The sequence below is a fragment of the Vanellus vanellus genome (genome assembly GCF_965231255.1).
Source record: "Vanellus vanellus genome assembly, chromosome: 4".
Classification (NCBI taxonomy): Eukaryota; Metazoa; Chordata; class Aves; order Charadriiformes; family Charadriidae; genus Vanellus; species Vanellus vanellus.
This window is the reverse complement of record NC_138909.1, coordinates 38154220-38180367: the sequence shown is the minus strand read 5'-3', so window position 1 is coordinate 38180367 and position 26148 is coordinate 38154220. Positions and strand designations below refer to the sequence as shown.

Genomic DNA, 26148 nt, shown 5'->3' with positions numbered 1-26148 from the left:
CAGTCTTACAGTAGTAGGATACTGCAGTATTCCATTTGTAGAAGTGCTTTCAGTATTTTCTTCCTGTAATCTTAGACCAATTCTGAGTGTTCAGAACTTCTGTGCAGTCTCATACTGAGCAACTGCTTTACTGTTCCTTGCATTCTGGCTGACACCTTTATTATTCAGCTGTGTCAGACTGCACTAAGCTGCTTATTTATGCTAAAATTCTGAAAGTCCACCACGCAGTAAAAAATGGGTACCGATGATACAGAGTAAGGCAGCTCGCTCTTGTTGTGTTATGGAGAGCCCCTGCATGGTACCTCGCTCCGAATTGCTCCTGGGTGCTAACTGTGCTGCAGGCAGGTAGGTGATCCTTCCTGAGCTAGAATTTAGACAGAACTGGCTGCTTTTTTCAGGACATGGTATATCTCTGCAGGCACCTTCACAAACATGATTATTTAGAATTATGTATAGGATGGTTTTATGTGTGCATGTGTATATATACGTATATTTGTGTATGTATATGGATATACATAAATAAAAATAAAAAGAGTATCTCTTAATTTGGCCAAAGAAATTTACTGAGTTCTGCACCATAAGTGGCAGAGAATGTTTATTGGTTGCTTCCCCTCCTTTCCTTCCAAAGACACTACTCTTGGGAAAAGGGCTGGTATGATGGCTAATGATTAAAATTTGGCCACCTTGTAGATAGTTAAAAAGAGGATTCCATAGTGCCTTTCAAGATGAAATTGCTTAATCAAAAGTGTACATTGTTTCTTTCTCTTCCATCTTTGACAGCAATAGAATTGTGACAGTGTCATTTCGTGTGTGAGTGTGGAGAAAAAAAAATGGAATAGTTTTTCATTATCTGGTTATAGACTGTCTAATATACCAGGTTTAACAGAATCATTTCATGATTTATCATCAGTTTACCTTCTAATTCAGCGTTGGACAAATATAATTTTTCATTATATAGCATATATACAGACACTGATATTTGATACTTCATATTCTACTTCACAAATCTGGTTTTTGCATGATAATAAAACCCATCTAATTTTTTTTCCTGATAAACTGTGCTTAGTATGGTAGTATTGTATGCACATATTAGTGCTTGAGTTTAATTTATTTTGGTTTGGTTTGTTTTTTTTTCTACTGTGATCAATCAATATTTCCACTTATTTTAAGTGTGTTGTGACTAGAAATAATATGATTCTGTGTCAAAGCAATGGAATAGGAAAAAATTAGGGCTTTCATTTTCATTAACGAACTGGGACTGCAGATTTAGATAAGACTGACGAACCTTGGAAGAGAAGAGATAATCAGCTCTTATATAGTGCTGTTATGTATGTGTGGATCAAAATGGAAAACTAAACCGCAATGAATAATGAATAGGAGAAAAAAAAGCCATGAAACTGATACACAAAATAGTACATTTTCTCACTGAATTAATAACTTGATAAATTTAAGTCAAGAACTGAGTTTGGTTGTGGGTTCTTTTTGACTTTTTGTTAATGAGGCATAGCAGCTGACCTAATTTTTTTTCAGTGAACTGATCTCGCAGACATTGACAGTATAAGCATTTTCTGTGTATGAGTAAAAGCACTGGAGGCTTTAGATAGAAGCACATGTTTGCAGCTGTTTTACATAACATCTGGATTGCATCCACAGTACCAGCTGTAATGTACATGGAATAAAAGAGGGAAAGAGCAGATGAGAAGGATTCCAGTAGATTGTGTCATCAAATGACTGGCTAATTTAAACATTCAGGTATTAATAGTGGTACAGTACTCTGAATTTAAAGGGGGGGAGGGGAAGCAAACTACTACCTGCCCTGCCCTTCCAATAATAATAGTATTAACAATAATAATAATAAAGGAAGATTGAATGAATTTCTGGTGTTCTGATGTTAAGGTAATCGTAAAACCTAGACTAATGATGAACTGTTTAGTGCACTTTAAAAAAAGCTGTTCAATGGGTTTTCTTTAGCTTTGGAAGTCATTAAATGTTTTGGGTTAATTTTTTACTTTGACTTAAGATAAATTTCTTTGTACTAAAGGTGTAAGATTTTGTTATGTAAGCAATCTAAGACTGGTCTTCTAGCCCAGACTGGTTGGTAATATGAGCCTGGTGAAAAGATAATTGCATGCTCTGTTGAAAAAGGGGATGGTTCTCATCATCTTTCAGGATTTATCTCCAGGAGTAGATAGACACAGCAAGTATTTATCATAAGTTGCTTTTTTCATTTATATTTGTACAAAATGCCTTTAAACTTGTTATTTTAACTCCTGTCTTTACACATTGAGACACAATTATTTTGGCTTGTAACCAGCATTTGAATAAATAATATTAAAATTAAATTTATAACACAAATAAGGAAGTGGCTTTTTCTTTTCTCTTCTTACAGTGATTTTAGAAGATTAATTAAAGAAGTCCCTGGGCTATTTAATTGGGGATTGCTGATAAGTATCAATGTTGCTCAATATTTATGTGGCATTATTTTCCAGTAGCACTAACAGGGAAAAAATAGTTGTTCTCTGAAGGGAATTATTAGAATAGGAAACCTGAATGCATAGAACTAAATGCCTTTGGTGAGTCCAAGAATATTGTCTTAATGAACGACTTTGGGCTGAGCTGTGATTAGATGTCCAGTTTTGCTGACGACTTCTCGCTGGTGATCGTGCCCTTCAGTGGGCGTTAGATGTTGAGGGGAATGCGTTGGGGGAACAGCATGCACGTCTGTGAGTAAGGGAGTGTTTTTGTTATCAGCTTGAATTTTAACAGCAATCACAAGGACAGCAAGTGATTTTGCGAATGGATAAAGCAGGTTTACTGTCGTCTGCAGGATGTACCAGAAAATGGAATGAAACCCAATTTTCCGACTGTTGGGGGTTGGAGGGACTTGTATGTGAAAAATTGCCAAAATAAAGAAAGAAACTGTGCTTCCAGCCCCTTTATTAATCTGTACTATTTTTACTTTGCAAAGTTTACTTTGTTTCAATTGGGCCTTTGCCTAACATTTTCCTAGACCAGTCTCTAGAAGTAGTGAGGATAATAAGCAACACTGGGCAAAGTGCAAATGCAGACCCTTGTGGAAACTTCCAGTCCTTGTGGGAAGTCTCCCAAAGGAAATCCTATCAGTACAGCCAACGTCTCAAGTGCTCTAATATACGTTCATTCTTCTGTCTGTTATCTCACAGTTAAGTGCCGTTCTTTTAATAGATGGTTACGATGCGGTTGAGGAAAACTGCACCCAGAAGAGCTGATTCTCTCTGTGCTTGAGAGAATGAATACCTGTATAAACGGGGTGGTCTGTTTACTCTATTTCGACCAGCAAACTTAAAGAAATTGATTTTTACCAGCATATGAAAAGGAAGATAGTGACCAGAATATTAGTGGTTTTCTGATAGTGTGCATATGTGGTATCACAAAGAGATGGGAACTGCTTTAAAGGCAGAAGTCCCCTAGTGCGACTGGTGCCGGGCCTAATATCGATGACATGAGAAAGCAGCCTCGGCAGCGCTGTGCCAGGGCCGGACTCGCTTCCCGTGCCCTGGGGAAGGGCCCCACCGTTGAGATTGCCAGAACTGCACTAAACCCTGGTAGAATGATGGAGCAAATGGGAAATTAAACTTCCGAGAGGTGAGTGGGATACTTTCTGTGGTCCTGATCAATGCAATGGCTTGGGCTCCTGGCAGAGATCTTTATCTGTTCTTTTCGTCACTCTTAAAATCTCTCAAAGTCCCTGCTGAACTGGAGTATGGGGTTTTTTTATGTTTCCATACTAAGACAGTGGAATGATTAGACAGGTTAATGCTGATCTGAGGATAACCATGGATTGTGACATGAAAAATCCTGGGGAATGTGCCAGTCTGAATCTGGCCACATTTTTAATTTCTACCCTTGTTTTTCTGCTGGTAATGAATTCTAATGGTATGGACTCATTCTAACACGGCTTTTAGCATTGTTGATTTCATGTATGCCTCTGACATTTGATATATTTCACATCCATCTCTTCTGAAGTGGGCACAAAGACTTTCATCTTTATTAGTTTTAGGCCTGCAGCTGATCTTGAAAGATATCAGAAACAGTTTCTGCTCTCCTCTTCCAATTTGGGAAAACAAGAATCTTCCAGAGGCAAATCTGCATTCACGTGAGCTGAGAGTGTGTGATCACTTTAGCCTTCATCAGATTTGGCCAATTTCAAAATGACATGATGACTTATTTTGTTGTTGTTCTTTTTAATTATTTTCTCACTTTCACTTTTGCTGTGAACTCCCTGGATCTTACAAGTAGATTTGATGTTACTTCCAGAAAAGCACTTAGTAGTAATTAGACATGCCATAAAAATTGAAAAGATTAGGATGAGAACCTATTCCAAGAATACTTTATTTTTTTTTGTAAACCACAGAGTGAAATCTGAAAAGACTTTACAGACCACAGAGCTACTTCTGCTGAACTGTGAAGTAACAAATATTTTTAATTGATGGAAGACCTTAAAGATTTTTTTTTTCATTAGTTCTTCAAAAATTGCCTGTATATGGATGCATTGGTTTGTCTTTGCAGCAATGCAACTCATAATGCCTCCTGTTCTTCATCTGAGAATGTTTTAGGTGAAAGTTCCGTACACAGGGATTTTTTTCCCCTTTGTAGATTATAATAGTAAAAAATAGCAGTTCTTTGTGTATCAGCATGTGTATCCTACTGCACCATAGTCCATAAAGGGTTAGTCTAATTACTATTAATAGAGACCTAACTCCCAGTTCTCTCTAAAATAATGTTTTGGTGGAAATGGGATTTGAAACCAGAGTCTGAGTAAAGTTAGTAGCATATGAAGGAAAGTATATCTGTTAGCAAGCCTGTATTTGCTAGCTTTAAAAGAGAAGTCCTGTTTTAAAGTGAAATATGTTTTTTCATCCTTGTGATCCAGCCTTTCATCTTTTAACAGTGACACCTCAATTTAAAGTTTATTTTGAAAATGTTTCTCAATACAGAGGAACTATTACACTTGCAGTGGAATGAACCATTTCAATAATATTTAGTTCTATGTAAATAGGTAATGCCATGAAATACCAATCTTCCTCCTCTTTCTACTTTTCACCTGCACATGCCCTAAGGCTTGTTGAAGACCTACACCTAAGTGAGGTGAACTTAAGACATGTCTGGATTTAAGAATTGACTCTGAACCTTGCTTGATTTTTTTTTTTTTTTTTTTTTTTTGCATCCTCAGGAAAATTGCCTGTAATGCCCATGTTTTAAAATAATCTTCTGAGAAGATAATGTTTTCAGAAGCTAACTTCATCATTCTGTCACTACACAAACGAATAGTGTTAATTTAAATTGCAATCAGCAAAAGTCAAATCAATTACTTCCCTCAAATCCGGTCAGTGAGGAAGGAGTCCTCAACAATAAAATCTCCAGTTATCAAGATAGGTTTCCAAGGACATTATTTAACTTCTCTGATTTTGCAGACCAGGACTATTCACTGCACTTAGTTCTTGAAATATTTTTAAAATGTTAATATGCTGTATTGAAAAAAAAAACAAACCAACAAAAAAAAAAACAAAACAAAAACAAACAAACAAAAAAAACAACCAACAAGAATCCCTCCCATACCCCGCCAAAAACCCACAACCATATTCTCAGTTGATTTTTGCTCAAGAATCTTTGCTCTCTTATTCAGCTTCAGAGTGGAGGCAGTCAACATTTGGCATCCAGCACTTCATATTTCTTTAGAGCAGTGAGACTTTGATGTGCAGATAATACTTTACCTGCGGCATATTAAAATCTTAACTTCAAGCCTTCAGTTTCAAACAGCTGCTATAGCATTTTGGACCTTTTTTTTTTTTTAATTGTACAAGATTTTCATAGAACAGACTTCAGCTAAGGTGCCTAGAATTAAGACGATAAGATTAACTTGGCTAGAAATTTCAATAAGCACTGAATTAACAAATGTCAGATTTGTCTTAAACATTCTGTGTATATAGAATTCTTCATGCAATGCTATGGTGGACCAAGTAAACAAAATTGTGGACCATCAAAGTTTGTAAACACTGATATTACTGAAATTCTGTAGTAGGGAACTGATTAGATATGAAAAATACTTTCTTCTTCAGTCATTGTGTGCTTGAGATATGCACGTTTAGCTATTGTAGACAGTTTATCACCAAGTGATTCAAATGCCACATTAATTGTGGTGCTGGATTAGATTATGCCTATATTAATTGTTTTGTTCATTTTAATTTACATGAGAGCATAAGCTTGAGGGCTTGATGTTCCTATCTTGTTTGGTTTGCAACTGAATTACTGGCTTCACCTACTAGTGTTGAAACGGTTGATAAATGCTGTGTGTGGGGAACACATTAGAATTCTTAGGCATAAAATTATAAATGAAATGTGTATCATGGTTATTTATAAAAGCTGTTCTCTTCTGTATAGTAACCTGCTGCTATACCCTGGAAAAAAGCAGTACCTTAGTATAAGGCACAACTTCAATTCATTGAAATTGCTACAGTTTGCTTCTATTTTAAATATATAAATATATTTAAATATATAATTCTCTTTTACAGTTACAGCATAGGGGTTAGCACTCAAGTCATTCTATAGAGATTCCAAGTATAACTAGGGCAAAATCCTTTTCATTTTACCTGTCTTAGTAAATAGTCCTGGGATTTAATGTCTTCCTTACCTTAGACTTGTTTGATGTGAAATTTGAATTCAACTTGTCCAAACTACAGTTAACAAATGAAGTTATGTGCCTGTGAAATTAATAGTTCCACCTTCCACCTCAAGGAGTTCAAGTGAGGATATGGACTCTGCCATAACAGGCATCCAGAACACCTTCTGAAAAGGTGTGAAGAGACTGGAAAGTGGTTTTCATCAAGTATCTTGACCTAGCATAAGTTGACCAAGGATAAATTATCAGTGACGCAGCTCTTACTTACTGGTGGACTGAAGGGGTTCCAATATCCATATTGGGCAAGAGAGCGCTACAAAGGTGTGTCACTTATTAGTTCTACCACTGAATGTTAAACCACAGCCACATTGTCTAGACTGAAGACAGTCCCCTCAGGGCAGTCATCAAGCTGTGCTACTAAGACCAAGGGTCAGATTTCATTTTATACTGTTGACTTGCTATCCAGAAGTGCAGGGAAATTGTGCAAAACGCGTTTTAACCATTGATTTCTCCCAATCCTCCCATATGCCTATATGTGATTTCCAAAGAATTTGAAGAATGCGGAATAATGTTATGGATGGTTTGGCAAGGGTTAAAGTTTAAACAAAGGTAAAGTGTCAGATCTGGCTGAATACTGATCTGTTACTTAAACATGATCCTGAATAACACTGAGGATAAGACCGTTGTGGAAAGCAGCGTACCTGGCATGCTGGATTTCACACTGAACAGCAGCTTTTCATGCGATGCTGTGATTGAGCAAATTACGTTAAAGGAATCCATCTCTGTTACAGCATTGCCAAGACCATTGGGAACACCACAGAGGGTTCCCGTGGGTAGTTTTAAAAAGGCTGAGAAATCAGAAATGTATCATCTGAAAACAGGGATATTGGAGTGACTTAAGAGTTTCAAACCTCACTTTTCACTTTACAACGGTGGAACTTTTCCAGATGATTCCATGTAAGGCTTCTTGATCTTGGGTTAAACGTAACTCTGTAAGAAGATTTTGATACTAAAGGTAGGCAAAAAAGATGTCAGAAGATCTAGTGATAAAAGCTCAAGGTTTGTGTGTGAAGTAAGTAATAATCTGTATGTGAATAAATAAAATCATCAGTTAGCACGTGAAATAAGGTGAACAATGGCAGCACTGGGGAATGAAGCCTAAATCAGTATACCTATAGGTTTCTGAAAACCATAGCATCTTTTCAGTGGCATAAGTTGTGACTGTGATGCTCCTCGGCGCCCTGCTGTTACTCCTCCTTAAGGACACCTGCTATACTGGATTAGCAAAAGGGTCTTTTGGAAGTGGTTTCACTTGAAATAGGCTACTGTATTGCATGTGCCATGGGACGTGGGTCTCTTATGGCTGCTCTAGTATGCCATTATGGTCTCTCTTTGGAAAAATAGAAAGATCAAAGTAAAGTAGAGATAAATTGTATGCCAGTGTGCGAAGATTGTTCGTCAGACTTCCTTGAAGTCCCCGGTGTGAATAAAGGCTGAAAGATCAGCTAGGCTTATACCACTTGCAATTAACTGAAAATGGCATGTATTTTACTTATCTAAAGTTAGAGAATGGCAAGAGTTCTGTCACTGAAGCTAGAAATTTTATCCCGTCGTAGAAAAATTCTCATCAGTTGTTCTAAATATTGGTTGCTTGTCACTGTGGTCTGTGCCTAAAAGATACCCTTGGTGGTCATGTACATGTGAGTTCAATAAACAGCAGGATCAGAGATGCATGTTAACAGAACAAGTTTTAAAAAGTATTGTTCCTCCATGCGGTGATTTTATACTGTACAAAACCTTTTCATTTTCTCCTTGCAGAAAGACAGACTCTTTCGTAGCTGGGCTTGTGCTTCCTTTCTGAATTGTTTCTAGACTTGAAATCCTCTTCTGGAAGAGTACTTTTCTAGAGTATTGCATGACTTAATCTTCTATGCAAAGATCCTAGAAATGAGTGTTTCAAGTTTGTTTTTTTTGCTGAGTCCTATCTGCTTGAAGTTCTTCCAGTGCAATAACAGTTGCATTGCATTCATCTCTGCAGATCAGTATTGATATTGCATGACCACTTTCTGCCAAATCATCTTCTAGGAATCAAATTTAAATGAGATGAAAGCATTATATTCTTCCAAAAGCTTTGTTTTAGCAGGCTAGCACCAGCTTAAATCTCTTTTGCTTTAATGGGTATTAAATATGTAATGGTTTTTTGTCTCTGAATTTGGAAGCATAGTGTAGTCCAGTTCAGAAAATACATAAACAGATGCCAAATAATTTCTTCATAGTACTTTCTTTGTTTCTCTTGCCTTTTTAACATAAGAATATGCTGGAGGTACATTTTCTGTATACGTAATGCAAGCCTGAGGCAGCTTGAAGCTGGCTTTTGGAGTTTCCAGTAGCAGTGTTATTTCTGCACCAAGAGCATGGCACAAACTTTGTAGTTTGCTTAGGACCCTCTGCATTTTGGGCAGTCAACTGAATGTCACATTGGGTTCATTGTTATAATTACTCTTGCTCTATAGTTAAAACTAGCCCTACGTGTGCTGTAATCACGTGTTCAATTGTAGTGGACAAACCCCTTAAATCTTTGGTTTTCTTTTGTGTGTACTCTTACACTTCATCACTGTAATTTTGTGACTGAAAAGGTTAAAGTTATATTTTCATGTAGCTAAGCAGTAATGATTTTCAAAACTGTCTTGAACAACACTTTCTTAGAACTTGAAATATGTCTGACAATCTTCATAAAAGTTTGAATTGCAATCATTATAGCTCTCTGCTGTATGAAGAACTATAAAATCTGCACAAATAGCAAAACAATGAAAAAAGCAAAACAAAGCCTTTCAGGACTGGTATTTTGAAAGATTAGGGTAGTGTTTTTATCTCATACCCCCACTCTCCCCCAAAATGTGATCCGCACAGGATTATATTTTTCATTCTGAATAATACCTAAAATGAGATGTAGCTGTTTAACACATACCGTAGCCATAGAGTCTATTTATTCAGACTGAATTCCACATGGACCATGGATAATCTTTTTCCCAAATGTTTGCTAGTATCTGCTCTTAACAAGTGCTGCACAATATAAACTGAAGGAGCCATAAAGAAAAGGGGATAATAAAATTAAGCCTTGGTTTTCAACAAAGTCTGACTTCAGATCAAGAATTGAAATTTTCAAATGAGTCAGATTTTAAGGAATTTTTCTATAAAGGACATAAATCACAAGCATACAGGGAGCCATACCTAGTATTATAACTGAGATGAAAAGAGATCCAGGTTCATTTCATGGTTTTGTTGAAGTTATCTTCTTGCACTTGTAACGACTGTGCAATGCACAGTCTGGAAAATTGGGGTAATACTGCTTTGTTGCCCAGTTCATTCCTTCCTCGCTCGGTATGTACAGTCTTTCAAGACAGACTGACTGATAATGTGTGGGTATGTGTGTGGTCTCTAGTACTAACAAAGCTAATTTTGGATGTAGCTTGTAAGTGCTGTCGTAATAAAATTGAAAACAAATTGGAAGTGCTGGGTTTGAGCATTTGTATGTGATGTTTTTCACATTCACTTGAGTTTCTCTTGTTAGCAGAGATACTATTTTTAGTTATAATTTGTTTTTTACTTGAGTAATTCAATTAATTTTTTTCGAAGCTTTGTTAAATCAGTTTCCTGTAGGAAAATAAATAAATAAATAAATAAATAAAACCAAAACATTTTGAGTAGCAGAAGAATTAGAAAGACAACATATTTGAAAGTATTCCGTAACTTTTTTCTTCCCAACTTCCCAAACACATAAGATTTTAAAAATACGGGTTTTTTTTCTTCATAAAGTAAACAAATAACTTTGTTATTTCTTAGTAGGTATAAATATCTCCAGCCGGGCAACCCGTTTCCTGGTTTAGTTTGTTCTCGCTTCCTGGTCTCTCTCAGCATTAAATCTTAGATCATGTCTTTTTGTACTGACAACATTTTTCATCTATAGAAAGTTGTACATTTCCAAGGAGATTTGCAATTCCTCCTATCCCAGCTGTTTTAATCATGTATTTGTTAAAACCTGAATAAGTAGCTTTCAAAAGTCCGTCCCTTTATGAGCTTCATTAACATTAAGGAGTACTCATTTTATCTGTTCATTATTAAATAAGACTGAACCTCCTGCTGTTCTGGCCTTCTGCAAGATACACCTGGAAAATGGATCCATTGCTGTATACTGTTAGGCTTTGTTTCAACTTTGACAGTTTTCATCATTTTGTATAGAGGGACTTGTGAGTGCAGAATATGTAAATCACTTCCCCCTTCCACAGGGGAAGAAAAAATAGGATACAGGAAACATTAGAAACAGTATGTAGCAGATTGATGCTCTGGAATAGAAAGAAAAGAAAAATGTTGAGAGGTCTTTTTATAGGAAGATGAGGAAGCAGAAGATGAGGTTTTGTTGTAGGAAGATGAGGAAATGATTTTGCGCTGTTGATGAGTGAAGGCCAGGTATTTAGGCTGATTGTATCTATTGTCTGCCCTTGATACTATTGATCATGGAGCTGTTTACTATCTGCCAATCCTAGAAAAGGCAGGGAGGAGTAATTCATTCAGAATGTTGTTTTTTTCCTTTTTTTGCTTTTCCTCTCCCCTCCTTTCTCTACTTCTGTCCTCTCCTTTCCATTCATTCTCCCTCCATCCCTTCCCTCTTAGGAATAAAAAAAATAGTTTGAGTAGTTACACATTTTGTTATGGCTTCTTCGTGTCATCACAGTCCCAGATACTACTTGGGCATTCAGAGACTATTGTAAATGTAAATGAATTGTAAATCATTCAAAGTGAAGAAAAACAGGGGTATAAACAGCTGTTCTTTTGCTCTGCATGCAGCAGGTATTTTTAGTTCTATCTAGTTCATTCTGGCTAGTGAACTTTGAATGATTCTTCTACTGTATCTAATGCAGTAATAGCATATAGATAGGAGTCGAATACCTAGCTGTTAACCAAACCATATACAACTAATGAAAAATAGAGAATAAGAATTATTCTTCTGTTGAAGAATATTTCTTCAGAAAATAATGTTAAAAGTTTGTGCATAGGTGGTGCCCAATATGCTTTCTTCTTGCTTACAAAGTACAGATGTGGAATCAGATTAGCTTCTCAGTGTTTTATTCTGCCTGTGTTTGGCAAGGAGACTCGTTTACATCCAGTCTGCAATCTTTTAAATATGTATGCTTTTGCAGTTATCAATACTCTTGCGTTTCTGTAGAGCAGTGCACCTACAAATAATTCTGTTCTTACTGGGATGAACTATAATATAATGCCTATAAAACTACCACAGCACTTTCTGCTGGAAACATTATATCCTTGCCTCTTCATTTGCATCTCCAGAAAAACTCATGATTCTAGATTAATTCATTAAATATCCAAGTAGTTTTGGGTTGGGGGAAGAGGCCAGAATTTTCTTTTCTTAAGTGATGCCTTATCTGGCCGAGATGACTCGGGTCACTCAAGCTAGCAGTTTAATGGAAGAGGACAGAGATGGGGAGCAATCCTTGACTGGAGTCTGTATGTTATGTGATGGCTACTTGCTATATAATATTGTTATTATGAAAAAAATGAGGCAAAACAAATGTGAAAAAATATTTTCAAAAAGACCAACTTGACATTTGTTTTAGCCGTAAGACAAAAGGAGGATATCGCTGCTAGTTGTCATATTGCAGGGCTTTTTGTTAATTTTTGAATTAAGGGAATACATATTTATTATATGAATGTGCAAAATACTAATAATCCTTTTTATTCCCAGATAATTATTGGCCCATGCCTGAAAAAAGCAGATTATAATATTATCAGTCCATTATAAAATAATTATTCCAACAGCTTTATGTATTTAATATAGATGGCATTCCTTTCATATTCAAGTCAGCAGGAGCTTTAATATTGATTCTAGTGCAGCCAAGACTTTACCTGTGGACATTGGAATAAATGCTTATTGAAACACTTAGAATAATTAGATCTTAGAGCATGTGATAACACCAAAAAGTTACCTCATCTAACATTTCGCAAAAGGAATTCTTTACCTTGGCTAAAATGTAGTATTTATCTAGTTTTAAAAGATATTGAGAAGTTCAGGACCAAGACCGCCTTCCAAAAGAGTTTGGTCTGAAAACAGATCTGAATAGAGGTTCCTTTTATTGCAAGAAGATTTACTGTGCACAAACCCCCCTGTTTAATTGCCATCCTCTTCTTTGAGCAGAAGCCAGAGTACTAGGCAAAGGGCTGGCGGAACACTTGAAGGTTATTAAACATAAACTTGTAGAGTAGAAGTATAAACTCATTTTTGTTTCTTGATGCAATTTGCAATCAAAGAAGGTTTGTTAGTGTATGATTAGTCATTATTATCTTCTGCAAGACGCTAAGTCATGCAGCTGTTTGGAAACTTTATTAAATCTGTTACTACAGTTCCATGCTCTGTTCTCCAATGATTTTTTTTCCTCCCTCCTTTTTTACCCCCCTTTCTTTTTTCTTCCTTTTGTCCTTTCCTGCTGGGCTAACTGCCAAAACTCAGGGTTCCTGAAGATCGATTAGAAAGCTTTCGCTTCTCTGCTCACTTCATCTGTGTGCAGTCCTTCACATAATGTTCTTTACATAGCTTCAGCAGAAAGACAGCAGTTAAATAGTGTATGATATTCAGTGCCTAAGGTAAGAGTAAAAGTTTGAACTCAAAATAGTGACTGAAGAAAAAAAGTAGTAAGTTAAGTTGTAGGACTTAAGAAAACAACTACAATCCTCTATACATTTATCTTGAGTTGTGTGAACTGGAATTTTTTTACATGCCTTTTCAAGCGTGTGAAGTAAGTATGTGTCAGAGGAAGGAGTAATCTGAACAAGATGTAATATTTCTCCTACATGTTTCTAATTTGTTACTTCACATCCGTATAATACTTCATATGTTTGCATTTGTTATGTTTGCTAATTTGGGTAATAAGTACCTAAATTAACATATCTCTAGTTAGGAGTTGAATTTATCATGTTGTGATAGTTGACAAGTCAGATGTGGATATTATATGCACGTGTGTGTATATTACAGGTATGTGCACTTTTCTCTATATTTGTTTCTTACTAATAACTGAAGAATCATGTCAAGATTTCAGACAGGTCTCAAAGCATAGAAGCTACTCAAAATGGAAAATCCACAGAAGGCTCGATGTGCCTCAGAGAATTAACCCAGAAAAGCCACAAACCACACCACTTAGGCAAGCTAGCTTAGGAGATAGATGCAGCAAGCCTGGATGAAACTTTCTTTGCTCACTCCTTGAAAAGGAGATCATGGAAACAAACCCTGTGTGCTTCAAAAGCATTTCTTGTGGTACTTGAGGCATAATGGTTTGGAAGAACAGACTGCTTGTTAGGTAGGTTGAAAATTGGCTGGACTTGCCAGGCTTGAAGGCTCAGCATCTAGTTGGTGGCCGGCAGTGAGTGAAGGATGAGGAGGCTGGGCTTGTGTAGTCTGGGGAAGAGAAGGCGATGGGGCAGGCCAATAGCAGGCCCCAGTTGCCTGAAGAGCGGTTGCAAGGGCAAACAGGTTAAACTCTTCCTGGTAGCAGCACAAGTGTAAAAACAAAACAAACCCCGAAACCCCCATGGCTAATAGTTGCAGCTGGAGAGATTCAGATTGGATGTTAGGAAAAACATCTTACCTAGGGAGAAAGTACGGCACTGGAACAGCTTATCCCAAGGCCCTGTGGAGTTTCCATCTGCACGGGTTTTTGAGTATCGGCTAGAAAATGCCAGTCCTCAAACAGGACACCTGCTGTGCTGTGAGCAGGAATAGTAACGCAAGGAGGAGCTGGGACCAGAGGTCCCTTCAAAGCAGTGTTTCTATGATTTTGAGTGCCTTTGCCCTGATATTCCTTTTACATGTGACTGATATCAGAGCTATTTGTCTTCAGTTTTCTGCCAGTAGTGGATCATTTTCCAGCTTTCCCATTGTACCCAGCAAAAGAGTTAAATTTCATTTTGACTGTTACATTCAGATAATAGCTAAGAAGTGCCTGGAGGCAACTGAACCAGAGACAGGACAGAAAGAGGTACCTCTGTATGCCTTGAGTTACTACTGTTGAAAGTAGGCTTACTGCTTTTTGAAAGTCTGGTGAAAGAGGAAGAAATGGCATGTTATGTTACATTTCAAAGAATTTCTTCTACAAAGTCTCGGTTTCTGTACGTATGTGGAACGTTGTAAAAATTATATGGGAATGCTGTCAGGAAATCCCTTCGATTACTTTAATTAAAAAAACCTGCTTCCCTCTGAAGTTCTGTGGTAACGAACAAGTAGTTACTGTCATCTTTTGTTTCTGAGTTTTAAAGCAGGGGACTTGCACATACTGCAACATTACTGTGTCTGAGAAAGCTCTACTATTAATTGGTAAATATTTAGAGTTAAATCTTTTCTTATGTTTGAATTTGGCTTTTTTTTTTTTTTTTTTTTAAACGCAATGATAGCTACAAATGAGTGAATGCTGTTTCTGAAGGCCTAAAAGTTGATTTTCCTAATGAAGGTCTATTGAATGGAATACATCAAATAATATATTAACAGTGCATGATTAACAATGCATGATTAGCAGTACTCTCATCTTGTCCTGTTGTGAAATTAGTGTAGGTTTAGCAAAAAGTTTCTAAAAAGAATCTTATCGGTACTGTTCTTAATTAGCCCTTAAGTGAATCTGTGCTAAGGCCGTTATTCCACGCATGGTGCTCCTCTCTTCTTCTGCAGCTCATCTGTCTCCTGAACTGTATGTGATTTGTTTGAGTTTTACCTGTGACCCTTGCTAAAATGTAGTGATTACAATGTACTAAGAAAGAGGTATTTGCTATATTTAAAAAGTGTCAGTGCTGATCTTTGTGAAATGTGTTGTGCCCATGGGGGAAGAGACCTACTTTGAAGTAGGCAGGAATGAGCTTGTCTAGTCGGTGGGTTTAATTTCAGTTTACAGTGGCATCTGCTGATCTGTTTGGTGATACCGTGGTTTTTCATCTGCATTGCCATGTCGGTGGAAGGGTTAGGCACTGCTGTGCTTTCAGAATGCCTGGAATCTTGTAATTTTCAGGGGCAGACTTTCTACATTGATAGATATATAAATCTGGTGATAGCATCTTGTACCACTTCAAAGACGACTGCGGCAACTCATTCTTCAACTTCAGGCTCTGCTAAGTCTGTGCTGTCCTTTCCTAGTAAGTGTAACCGTGTCATATCCCTGGGTCAGCTTAGGGATTTTTCCCATCTGGAAATGTGCCCCATTTCCAGGACTTTCTCCTGCAGGTGATCTCAGTTGCCCATCTTCTGATGAAGCTTTTTACTGAAGATGCAAATACGTTGTTTTGGTCCCCGTCTGTCCCCATTTCCCTCATGTGGTATTGTTGCCCCCTTGCTGAGATGGTGTCCTGGCTTGAGGTGAAACAGAACCAATTTTCTGTTCAGTAATTTTACTTTTCAGCTAGGCCTCTTCTAACTAACTGAACTCTCTGAAATTAATGGCATGTTTTTCAGACAGTATTCTCTTCCAGAGTGATAAGACCTTGTTTATAATTAATACCAAGGAATGGTATGCAGAGAGGCTCTTCCTTATACTTATCGCTGTAACAGCCAAGGGCAGCTCACTTTGTTACTTGCCCCGTTGGAGGGTCGGAAGCAGAAAAGCACAGTGGGGTCCCACCTGCGGGGAGGAGCGGACAGGACAGGTGACCCAGACCTGACCAACGGGGTATTCCATCCCATCTGCCTCATGCTCAGTGTAAAAGCTGAGGGATCAAAGGGTTAATCCTTTCTTCAATGGCCGACGTCCAAGGAGGACTCTTGTCTGTTTATCTGCCTTTGATCCCGATCCATGCATTCCTGGACTCAGATGTGGAATCCCATTCCCGTCTGTCACTGAGTCCAGTCTGGGGCTTCCCCAGTGCCTGTCAGTGACATGATTGTCATCCTGGCAGTTTGATCTGGTTTTGTATATAGTCTATCTATTTAATTATTTTCTTATTGCTATTATTATCTTTCCTTTTTATTAATTTATTACTAATATTTCATTAAAGTAGTTTAGTTTCTTTTAAACTCATAGGTCTCTCTTTTTCTCATTCTTTTCTCACTTGGGAGAAAGTTAGAGAGCATCTGTCATTCATTTCAGTGGCCAGCCCAGCCCGAACCACGACAGATGGTTCCTTGCCTACCTCAGTCCTTGCCTAAACTGATTCTTCAGGGTTGTTGAATGCTGTCTGTACAGTAATAATATTTTCTTCTTCTTCTTGTTTTAGGGGGGAAGGGTGGGCAGGATGGTTGTTAACAGAAAGGCAGACAGATCGTGGCAGCAATGTATATAGCTTTGGAGTTACACAACTGACTGCTGTAAACCTGACTGAACTTGTTACTTCCTTTAAGTGTAATTTGGACTGATTTATCCCTAAAATAAAGACAGGAATTGCAAAGTCATTCCACAAAGAATAGAGACTGTAGTCTCATCTTAGCCATGGTCAGGTAGCTGTGCTCTTCACAAAATTTCCTCAAAAGAAATGTTCAGAACGTGCATGAACTCAGTAGGAAAAGGCTAGCTTTTTGTGGTACAATGGTACGATTTATGTAGAATGGATAAAAAGGAATATTGCAGCTTATCTGAAGACAAATAACAAGCTTCATTCTCTAGTGGCAGCAATTACTTGCCTTTGTAGTCATACAAAATAATTCTTTTGTAAGAGAAGAAATTCCACTATGCAAGAGCAAATATTTGAAATGGAGCAAGTGTTGTGTGGGGGAATTTGATATATTCATGGAACACTGTTGTGTGCTAAAGTAAATAGATTTTTTCCTCTACAAATGGAGGAGCTGAAGATACGGGAGATGCTGCAACTTCTGCTCACTAAATTGCCATATGCCTTTTCTTTCCTGTCCTTTCCCCTTTTTTATTGACTTCCCATTTGATATGCCTGGAATATTTACAGTCCTTACTTGCTGTTGTTATCATTGTCCTGATGACACAAAAGAAAACACTTTCTTACTGTGCTGTGAAATATAACATGGTTTGTAATCCTGTGTGTGCTTTTAAAGACAAAATGAACCACTGACTATAGTGTCATCAGGCACCACGCGTTGTTTGTCTGAAATGGTGGTCCTTTGCATACTTTGGAAATAGCACTCTGGTGTACTAACCTCTGGGAAAGTAATTTTTATTATTGTTGGCTCCCGTGTTTAGTGTGCAGCTCTCAGCTGACATGCTATACATTATAGAAAAATGCTTGTGACTCAGCTAACAAAAGCCCAATGAAGTGTCTAAATTAGGAATCTGTTTCTTATGCCTTTTTTTGTGCTTTTTTTATTGATTGCTGCATGATGTCCTGTCTTATTTGTAGACAAGACAGTCAGTCCTCTGCAAGGCAAGACTGCACTCCATCAGCTTTATATAAGCAGCAATTCCACTTAAAAGAAAATTTACCTCTTTTGTACCACAGGTAGAAGGCATCAGTCCATCAGAATAAAAGGCAAAAGTCTGTTAGACTTTAAATTGCATTTAAGTATAGATTAATTCTTTTAAAATAGCAATGCTGTTTCTATGCCCTTCTTTTCTTGCAGTACATTCATTTAGCTGTCAGCCTTTATATGTAGCTATAATAAGGTACAATCATTGCAGTGTATATTTGCATTGCAGACTGAATCATATGTCTTACACAGCTTCAAATGAATGTTCTTCATAATGCTGGTTATAAAACAATCAGAAAAATAAGATAAAGTACCTAACTGCAAGAGACAATGAATAGCTGAAAACAAAATAATATTAATAACTCTCCAGTACAAAACTACAAACTTATTTTGTTACTAGAAATTTGTTATTAATAGGTAACTGAGAATACCTGTGACTTACTAACTGAAATGTCAAACCCGGCTGTATACAGTTTTTTAGAAAAAAGCCAAAGATAGTAGAAGTCATGTGCTATGAAAAAAAACCTCCTTATGCTATATGGTGGAATTAAGTTTTGTAGTTCAGAGGTCTCATCGTTATACATCACAGTGTTAAAATATATCCAGATTAGATCAGTGCTTGGTTTTTGCAGCTGAAAACCCCATATGAGCTGATTCCAGCTGCTGAATGTGAATTTCTGTGAATATTGGGCACTTGAGAATGAGGTTTCTTGAGATACTGTGAAGAGAGTTGTTGGGGCTCTGAAAGGCACAGCTGCTGCTCACCGAAGGAGTCCTTTCCTTTTGGTGATTCCTTGCAATTATGAATTCATAACCTGAAAAAGTCTTTTCTGTAGTTTCAGTGTTACTGTGTGCTTTAAAAATGAAATGCAGTTGGCTTATTTTTTTGAATTCATTTGCTGCTGCATTGTAAAACACTCATTAAATTTTACATGTGCTTAGTCTAACAATGCTGTGAATAATTTTGAGGAATGCCCTCAATTGAGGCTTGTCAGTAAATGCCTAATTTCTTACACTTGGTGACTTCCCCAAGTTTCCCAAGCAAGTCCCAGTTTCATTCCTGTATTGGGATAACTTTGTTCTGATACAGCCCTCAAAATCCCTATCTCTGGATAGGGATCAAAATCCCTATCACTGGACTCAATAAATGTAGGACAGTCTTCTTTAACAAGAAAGAAATTTAAACCATGCCTTCTGTGGTAGGAGTGAGCAGACCTCTCCTTGTACCCTCATGCAGTCTCTGTGCACTCTCCAGTGATAAAGAACTGAAACCATCAGTAGGCTGCACGATGTAGTCCCTTGGGCTGCTGGGCTTCCGTGAGGAGGCCAGTCTGGCATTCAAGTGTTTGCAGTCACATTTCTCTTATCTCCGCTTGAACTTCTGTTCTGCTTTCTGAACAGCAGTTGAGGCTTGGGTTTGAATAACTTTTTGCCAGCAAAGTAATACTTAGACTTTTGGGTTGTTGTTACTATGTAGATTTTCCAAGCAGAAATTCCTTGCAAGATGAAGAAAAGCAAACAGAATAAAAGTGTCTTTATCTGGGCATACTATACAAACACTTTAGGAAAAGGAGAAGAAATGAGTACTGATGCCTCTGTTTTCTCTCTTTACTATAGGCGTGCAGGATCCTCAGCATGAGAAGATAATTACTGTGACTACTAATGGAAGTATTCACAGCCCCAAGTTTCCGCACACATACCCACGCAATACTGTACTAGTGTGGAGATTAGTAGCAGTAGATGAAAATGTGTGGATACAGCTTACTTTTGATGAAAGATTTGGGCTTGAGGACCCAGAAGATGACATTTGCAAGTAAGTTACTTGTCCTTTAACTTTGAAAAATCTGAAGGGAGGTGTGGGGCATGGAAAAAGTGTGTTGCTCAAGTTTTGCAAAAATGTGACAACTGCATGTCAATGTATTTATTAAATGTATCTTTTAAATGATTAGTTTATGATTTTCTTATGCAGTGCTAGAGAAGGATTTCATGCTTGAAAGCTTTGGGGTGCCCCCATTTTCCTTCTGCATTCAGTATCTGGGCCACAGATATGTTGTGATACAAAAATGTGAAATATTTAATATCTCTCTCAAATAAAAGTTTTAACACCCGGGAAAATACTCTTGACAGAATGTTAGAGGAATGAATGTCTAATTTTTACAGAGAAAATTTGGGTAAGCAAGTTACCTGAAGTGGAATTCAGGTCACAATATAAAGTACAACATCCCTGTTCCAAAAAGAAACCCCAACCTACCGCACAATATTTTAATGGCCTTTAACGGTCAAGTTCTCAGTTTTCTATGAAAAACAGCACTTACAGTATTACATTAATTGACATTCCTTAATGGTATTGTAATTTTCCCAACTTCAATAGGTATTCTTCCTGCTCAATCAGTGGCACAGGTTTCTGTAGAACCTGTGGAATCTGTATTTCCTTCCTGAGATTTGCAGCTGAAGGCTTTGTAGCTTGGGAGAGATACAGCTGTGACATAACAGACATTGGGATGGATGCAGTTTTGAACCGAGCCATCTGATTGATCGTGTTTTGGGTATTTTGTGAGGCAGTAGGGGCTGACATTATATGTGCTTCCTGAGGGTGGGTAGAAAGGGAGAGTTCCTAAAGTCTTGTATCCCGTGTCTGTCTGCCATCATAGCAACACATTGTAAAAAAACCCAGTGTGTGAATAATGGTACGTTGTCTGGACTCTTTTCAGTAAATTAAGTAACAGATAAAATATGTCATTTGAAAGTCATATCCTCCTTTGATGTGTTCCTGGAGAGGTACTTCACACAAGATGTTTTCTTTCAAAGCAGTTTTTTGTTTTGTTTTGTTTTTCTCTTTGGGGGGTTATTTTTGAGTACCTTTTATACACATTGGATTTGATTCTTGCTTTCAGTTTTTCTAATTAACTGATATTCAGTTGTTTTTATACCTTGAATCAACTTTTGATAACAGATTTGAATTTCTTAGAGGTTACTTTTGCACTTATCCTTAATTTGGGAGCTGAGGTTCATAACAGATGGACAAATATCTTTCTTTCATAATTGTGAAGGGAGTAATTGTCAAGGCCATGTCAAACATGATTAAAATACTAAGTGCTATAAACATATGTTTGCTCAGATGAGTGCACTCCCTTTGCACAATAATTCTTTTCTTTAAATGAAAACTTAGCTTGCTTTTTCTTTTCTTTGCATATGGCAGAGTGAAGTGGCAAGTGAAAGAAAATCCAGGTAGGGTGACTCATTCGTCCACTTGCAAAGAAAAAAGTAAGATAAGTTAAAATATTTTTAATATTATAACTAGACTAGTATTTTAATGGGAGTACATTTATTTTAAGTAAACAATGTGCTGAATACAAAACTATTGGTCAAATTAAGAAACAGTAATAAGTCACTCATAACCTTCACTCGGCCGTAATCTTATCGTGCTCGTATTTGTGCAGGGATACCAGGAAGTTGTATGAATGCAATTCCTGATATGTGCACTTTTGAGGACACGCTGGGCTTTTGGCTTGGAAGATACAACCCTTTGAAAAAGAGAGTTATATTGTTGTTTTTAACCAAAAGAAAAAACATAGCTAGGCTTCCTATGAAATTTAAATTCAATAACAAACTCAGTAAAGAAAGAGAAAGTGTACCTTGTTTGATGGGAAGGGAGTATAAATAATTGACAAGTTGAGGAAATAACTAAAACACAGAGAGTTTAACTATGTAAAACAGTTCTACACAGGCCAGGTAAGTTACCAGTTAGCAGAGTAATATCTCTTTATAAGTAATGTCTTGCTTCTCTTATCTCTTATAGTTCCTAATAAAATTATTTAATTCTTTTTCTGGTACCTTCTGTAGAAAAGCTAAAGGGTTTTATTGGCTGCATCCCTTACTATTTATTACTCCACTGTGTTTCTGTCGTCTTGAAACACATAAATCAGTATTGTTGCTGTAGAGTACTCAACAGTTTCTCCAAAGTCAAGTTTATATGACAAACGACAGAATACAACATGACAGGAAATTTAGTGTATTATAACTCTATACCTTACAGTGACCTGACTCTCTAGTTCTGACCTATGACTGAAACTAGGTAAAAGCTACAGCCTGTTAGACTTTCCATGCAACAGTGTACAGTTTTTACCAGGATATCTTTCTATAGTGCATGAGAGGACCTCATGAATTACCTACAGTGATCATTGTCACAGTTTGTCACAATGCCCTGTAGTGTCAGCTCACTGGGCCAATGAGAGAATATGCTGGGCTATGTTAGTTTAAGATAATTAGTACCTTTTAAATCTCATATTAATTCAAATATTGCTCACGCATAGGAGGAAAATAAAAACATATCCAGATATATAAGAGTTTTTTGCTTAACATAGTTCTATAACAGGAACACAACAGTAGCGGTGAATAAGAAATGTCCTAGATGTATCCTGAATTTTTGGCACGTTCTTGCCTATATGTGGCTGACATGACCTCCACACTTGGATTTCTGCAAAGTCTGTTCTGACATTTCAAGCTATTCTGTGAGGTCTTTTCATCTAGAATGAATATCGCATTTTACAGATGCATTGAAGGTACCAGTTTAGTCTCCACTTTAAATACTTTCCTGAATCTGAATCAGAGTGATCCTGCATGGCTTTTTTTCCACTCTATTTTCACTTGCAATTCAACTTTCAACAAATCAAGTATTTACTAAGGTAGAGCATTTGCATTACTGCTAATTCTGTGTTTATGACCAGCCATCCTGACCTAGCCTCACCTGGAACAGCATTAGCACGCATAGTCTTAACTGTTGTGCTTATTCTCACCAGTCTGAAGCATGATTGCTGTGTTCTGTAGGTTTTGGAAAGAAACTTGAAATTCTATGTTTTTTAGAATACACTTGTGATATTTTGCCTCTATTTCTCCAGGTGGCTTTTTGTCCTGGTTTTATAGTTGTGATGTGCTTGAAATTTCTCCAGTTCATCTCTGCATTGCTTAAAATAGGCCTAATGATTTTTTTTAACAACAGTTGTACTTCATCTGCACTGCATCCTTTCTCTGGGCAAAATGTTAAGAATCTCATTGTGTCCTATCCAAAGTGAACACAAACTTCAGTTTGCATGGAAACTAGATCCATACATGTATCTCAGAAGAGCTTTAGGTTATTTGAATGATAATATGGATATATAATTCTCTGCAATATTCCAGAAATTTTAGCCTTGTACACTTTGTTTGCTTTCAGTTGTGACTTGCAAACAAAAAAGGCTACAAACAAAAAAAAAATCCCCCAGCAAACCAAACAAACAGAAAAGGAGAAGGATGCAATCTCCTGGCTGTTTTGTGCAGTACTGTTCAGACGATAGAACTGGCAGTGAATTTTCCTTACATAAGTGACTTTCTAGCTAACAGAGGCATAGTGGATTTACATTCTGTATGTCCACCCTTTCTGATGAAGAAAAGAAGCAGCTTTTCTTCTGCTGATGTGATAGCTCGTATGACAGATCATTATTTTCATGATGCTAGCCCCTCAATGCTGTTTTAATCATGAGGCCATTAGACTTCTGTGCCTGACAGCTCCTATCGTCAGGGAGAGGCTATAACTCTCCTTGACCAGGAGGGACTGATTTTTTGCTCACTTATTGCTTGTTGTACAAAATTGTTGCTTTTTGTCTCTGAGAACATGCGGTGCTAAAAGCTTTGGGATAAATTCCTCTGTGACAGGAAGACACAGATTTAGCTTTCTTCCAGGAAGAGCGTGGCTGCTACAGTTGCCTTTAACAGGTAGTCTGCTGTTGTGAGTGGGTTGTACTCTGCAGTCTTGTCTTGTAATGCTCCAATAGGAAAGGAGGAAAAAAAGAATCTTTCTTCCGTTAGTAACCTGTGCCAAATTCTCTCTCTCCTGGTGCGCAGAATGGCTCTAGTTGTTCATCTTAGTGGTGGTTGCAGCTGTTCTTTCTAATCATCAGATGATTACAGTTTGTTTGACTTTTATTAGATATAATAAAGCACACAAATGTGTCAGAAATCAAAAGTTCAGTTACTGTAGGTAAGATTATAAGGATAAAATACATGAGTAAAAGAATGTGGAACCAACCAATGGTTGAATAATAGATGCTATTTGACCATTATCTTCATTTTAGGATAGCTATAGTAATTTTTGACTCTCTTCAGTCCTCTGATAATTTAAACTATGAACTATAGACTGTTTGGGGGTTGTTTGGTTGTTTGGGTTTTGGGAGGGGGAGGGGGGGAACCTTTTAGCAGCTGCATATGTGAATCTGTTCATATAGTTATATAATTGAAGCATTTAGCTATGATGTTCTGAAAGAATTCCCAAAGCTTGTTTAGTTAATATGTGCAATGTGTAGGATTTTTGCCTGAAGAAAATTAGTTAAGCTGAAGGCAGCTGTCAGTGCTAACACAGGGTAAAATCTACGTGAGAAGTAATGTGACGGTTTTTTTCTTCCTCACATCAAATTAAATACTTCATTCTTAATACTGGGAATGTTCTTCCTCTGAGGGTTATTAGGACAATGCTTTAAGATACAGAGCCACATGGATTAAATTCACTATCTCCCTTTTCTCTAATGTTTCTGTAAGCTACTTGCCTTCACTTCAGATCGGTTGTGGCTGAACTGTGCCCAAGCTATTCCCTTCCATTCAGGGAACATCAAGGTTCTGGGGCAGAAGCTGTAACCAACTGGCTTCAAGAGTCATATGTGTTCCTAATGAATGTACCATTAGGATATGGTTGACAAGGGTTAAAAGATTGGAAGATTTGGCTCAATCTGACAAGACTGAAATGAGTGTATTAAGACACATACAGATGCTGTCTTTAGTCAGTGGCTCTGAAGAAGGAAAATACTTGCTTGGCTGTCCATTTTTGACATAAATTATGTTAAATGCATACTATACAGTGGTAAGTTATGGTAAACAGAATAAAAAGGCTAAAAGTTTTGTTATGTTATTTTCTAAAGAGACCTTTCCATGTAATATAAGACACAATAAGCAACTTAAACCACATGCAGCTTCCTTTCTTGTAATTGCTACAAATCTGTACATCTAGCATGTGGAGTAAAATATGGATGCATAACTGCAACTCGTAAGGGCTTCAGGAAAAAAGAGGACAGGTATTTCACTTTTGTTTGGTCCCTTGTCATGGAAGCACCTTACGGTATCAACAGATTGCATGCGTGAAAGAATTTCAGCATCTTTTTCTTGTAGAGAGAGGAAATTCCACCTTCTTAGGCCCCGCCTGGCGAAAAAAAAAAAAAAACAACATATACTGTTTGTTTTGCCTTGAGTGCATTGTAGAGGCAATGCTGATGTATGTGCGAAGAACATACTAATATAAAGCATAGATTCAGCAAAAAAATTTAACTCTTTGCATAAAGTAAGTGTTCATTCTGGGGCTTTTGAGGGCAGTGAGTTATTTATCAAGGTCTAGTTCCCAAGCAAATTGTTTTCTGGACAACTGATGGGCTGTCCTTACTGTCAGACAGTCTTAAATGCTTCTGGTGGACTGTGATTACAGAGGGTGAAGCTATCTCTTGGGTAAGTACGAAGTTTGAGTTGGCTATGAATAACTGGACAAAGACCTTTAAATGAACTCTGTATTTAAAGAGGAACTGGTGCAGACAATGATCATGACAACTCATGTCGCTAAGCAGCTGAGCTGCTGGGATTTCTGCTGCTTTTTTCTTTTTTTCTGCCTGCCCCAGAAGATGCAGGGGTTGTGGCTGCCACCTGTACTTGGAAATTCAGAAAACAGTGAGGAGTCCCCGAAAACTTCTAAGGCTTCAAATTGGAAAAAAAAAAAAAAACAGTCAGCACCGAAACCCACAGACTCTGAGAACAGAGATGAATGTTGTAGTGAAAACCAGTCCTTAAAGCTCTTTTATTACAGCTTAGAATTTCAGTGTGTTCAATTTTAGCCAGCTGTTTTTTATGACACACTACACATATAGGTGGGCTGGGCTCTGTTTAGGTGACTCTACATACCAGTGATACTTAAATGTCTCTTTCGTCATCGGCTAGAACTTCTTCAGCAAAACTGAAGTCATACTAAATTTAAAATTTATTATGGCTCAGTTCTGCGAGTCAT

At 37.3% G+C, this 26148-nt stretch overlaps 1 protein-coding gene across 1 annotated transcript in view; it reads left to right on the top strand.

Moving 5' to 3' along the window:
• Window positions 1-26148, top strand: part of PDGFC (platelet derived growth factor C) — a 136123-nt gene that overhangs the window by 59448 nt on the left and 50527 nt on the right. The window contains exon 2 of the mRNA XM_082482871.1: window positions 19692-19887. Within this exon, the coding sequence (XP_082338997.1) occupies window positions 19692-19887 (196 nt within the window). The remainder of the gene's footprint in view (window positions 1-19691; window positions 19888-26148) is intronic.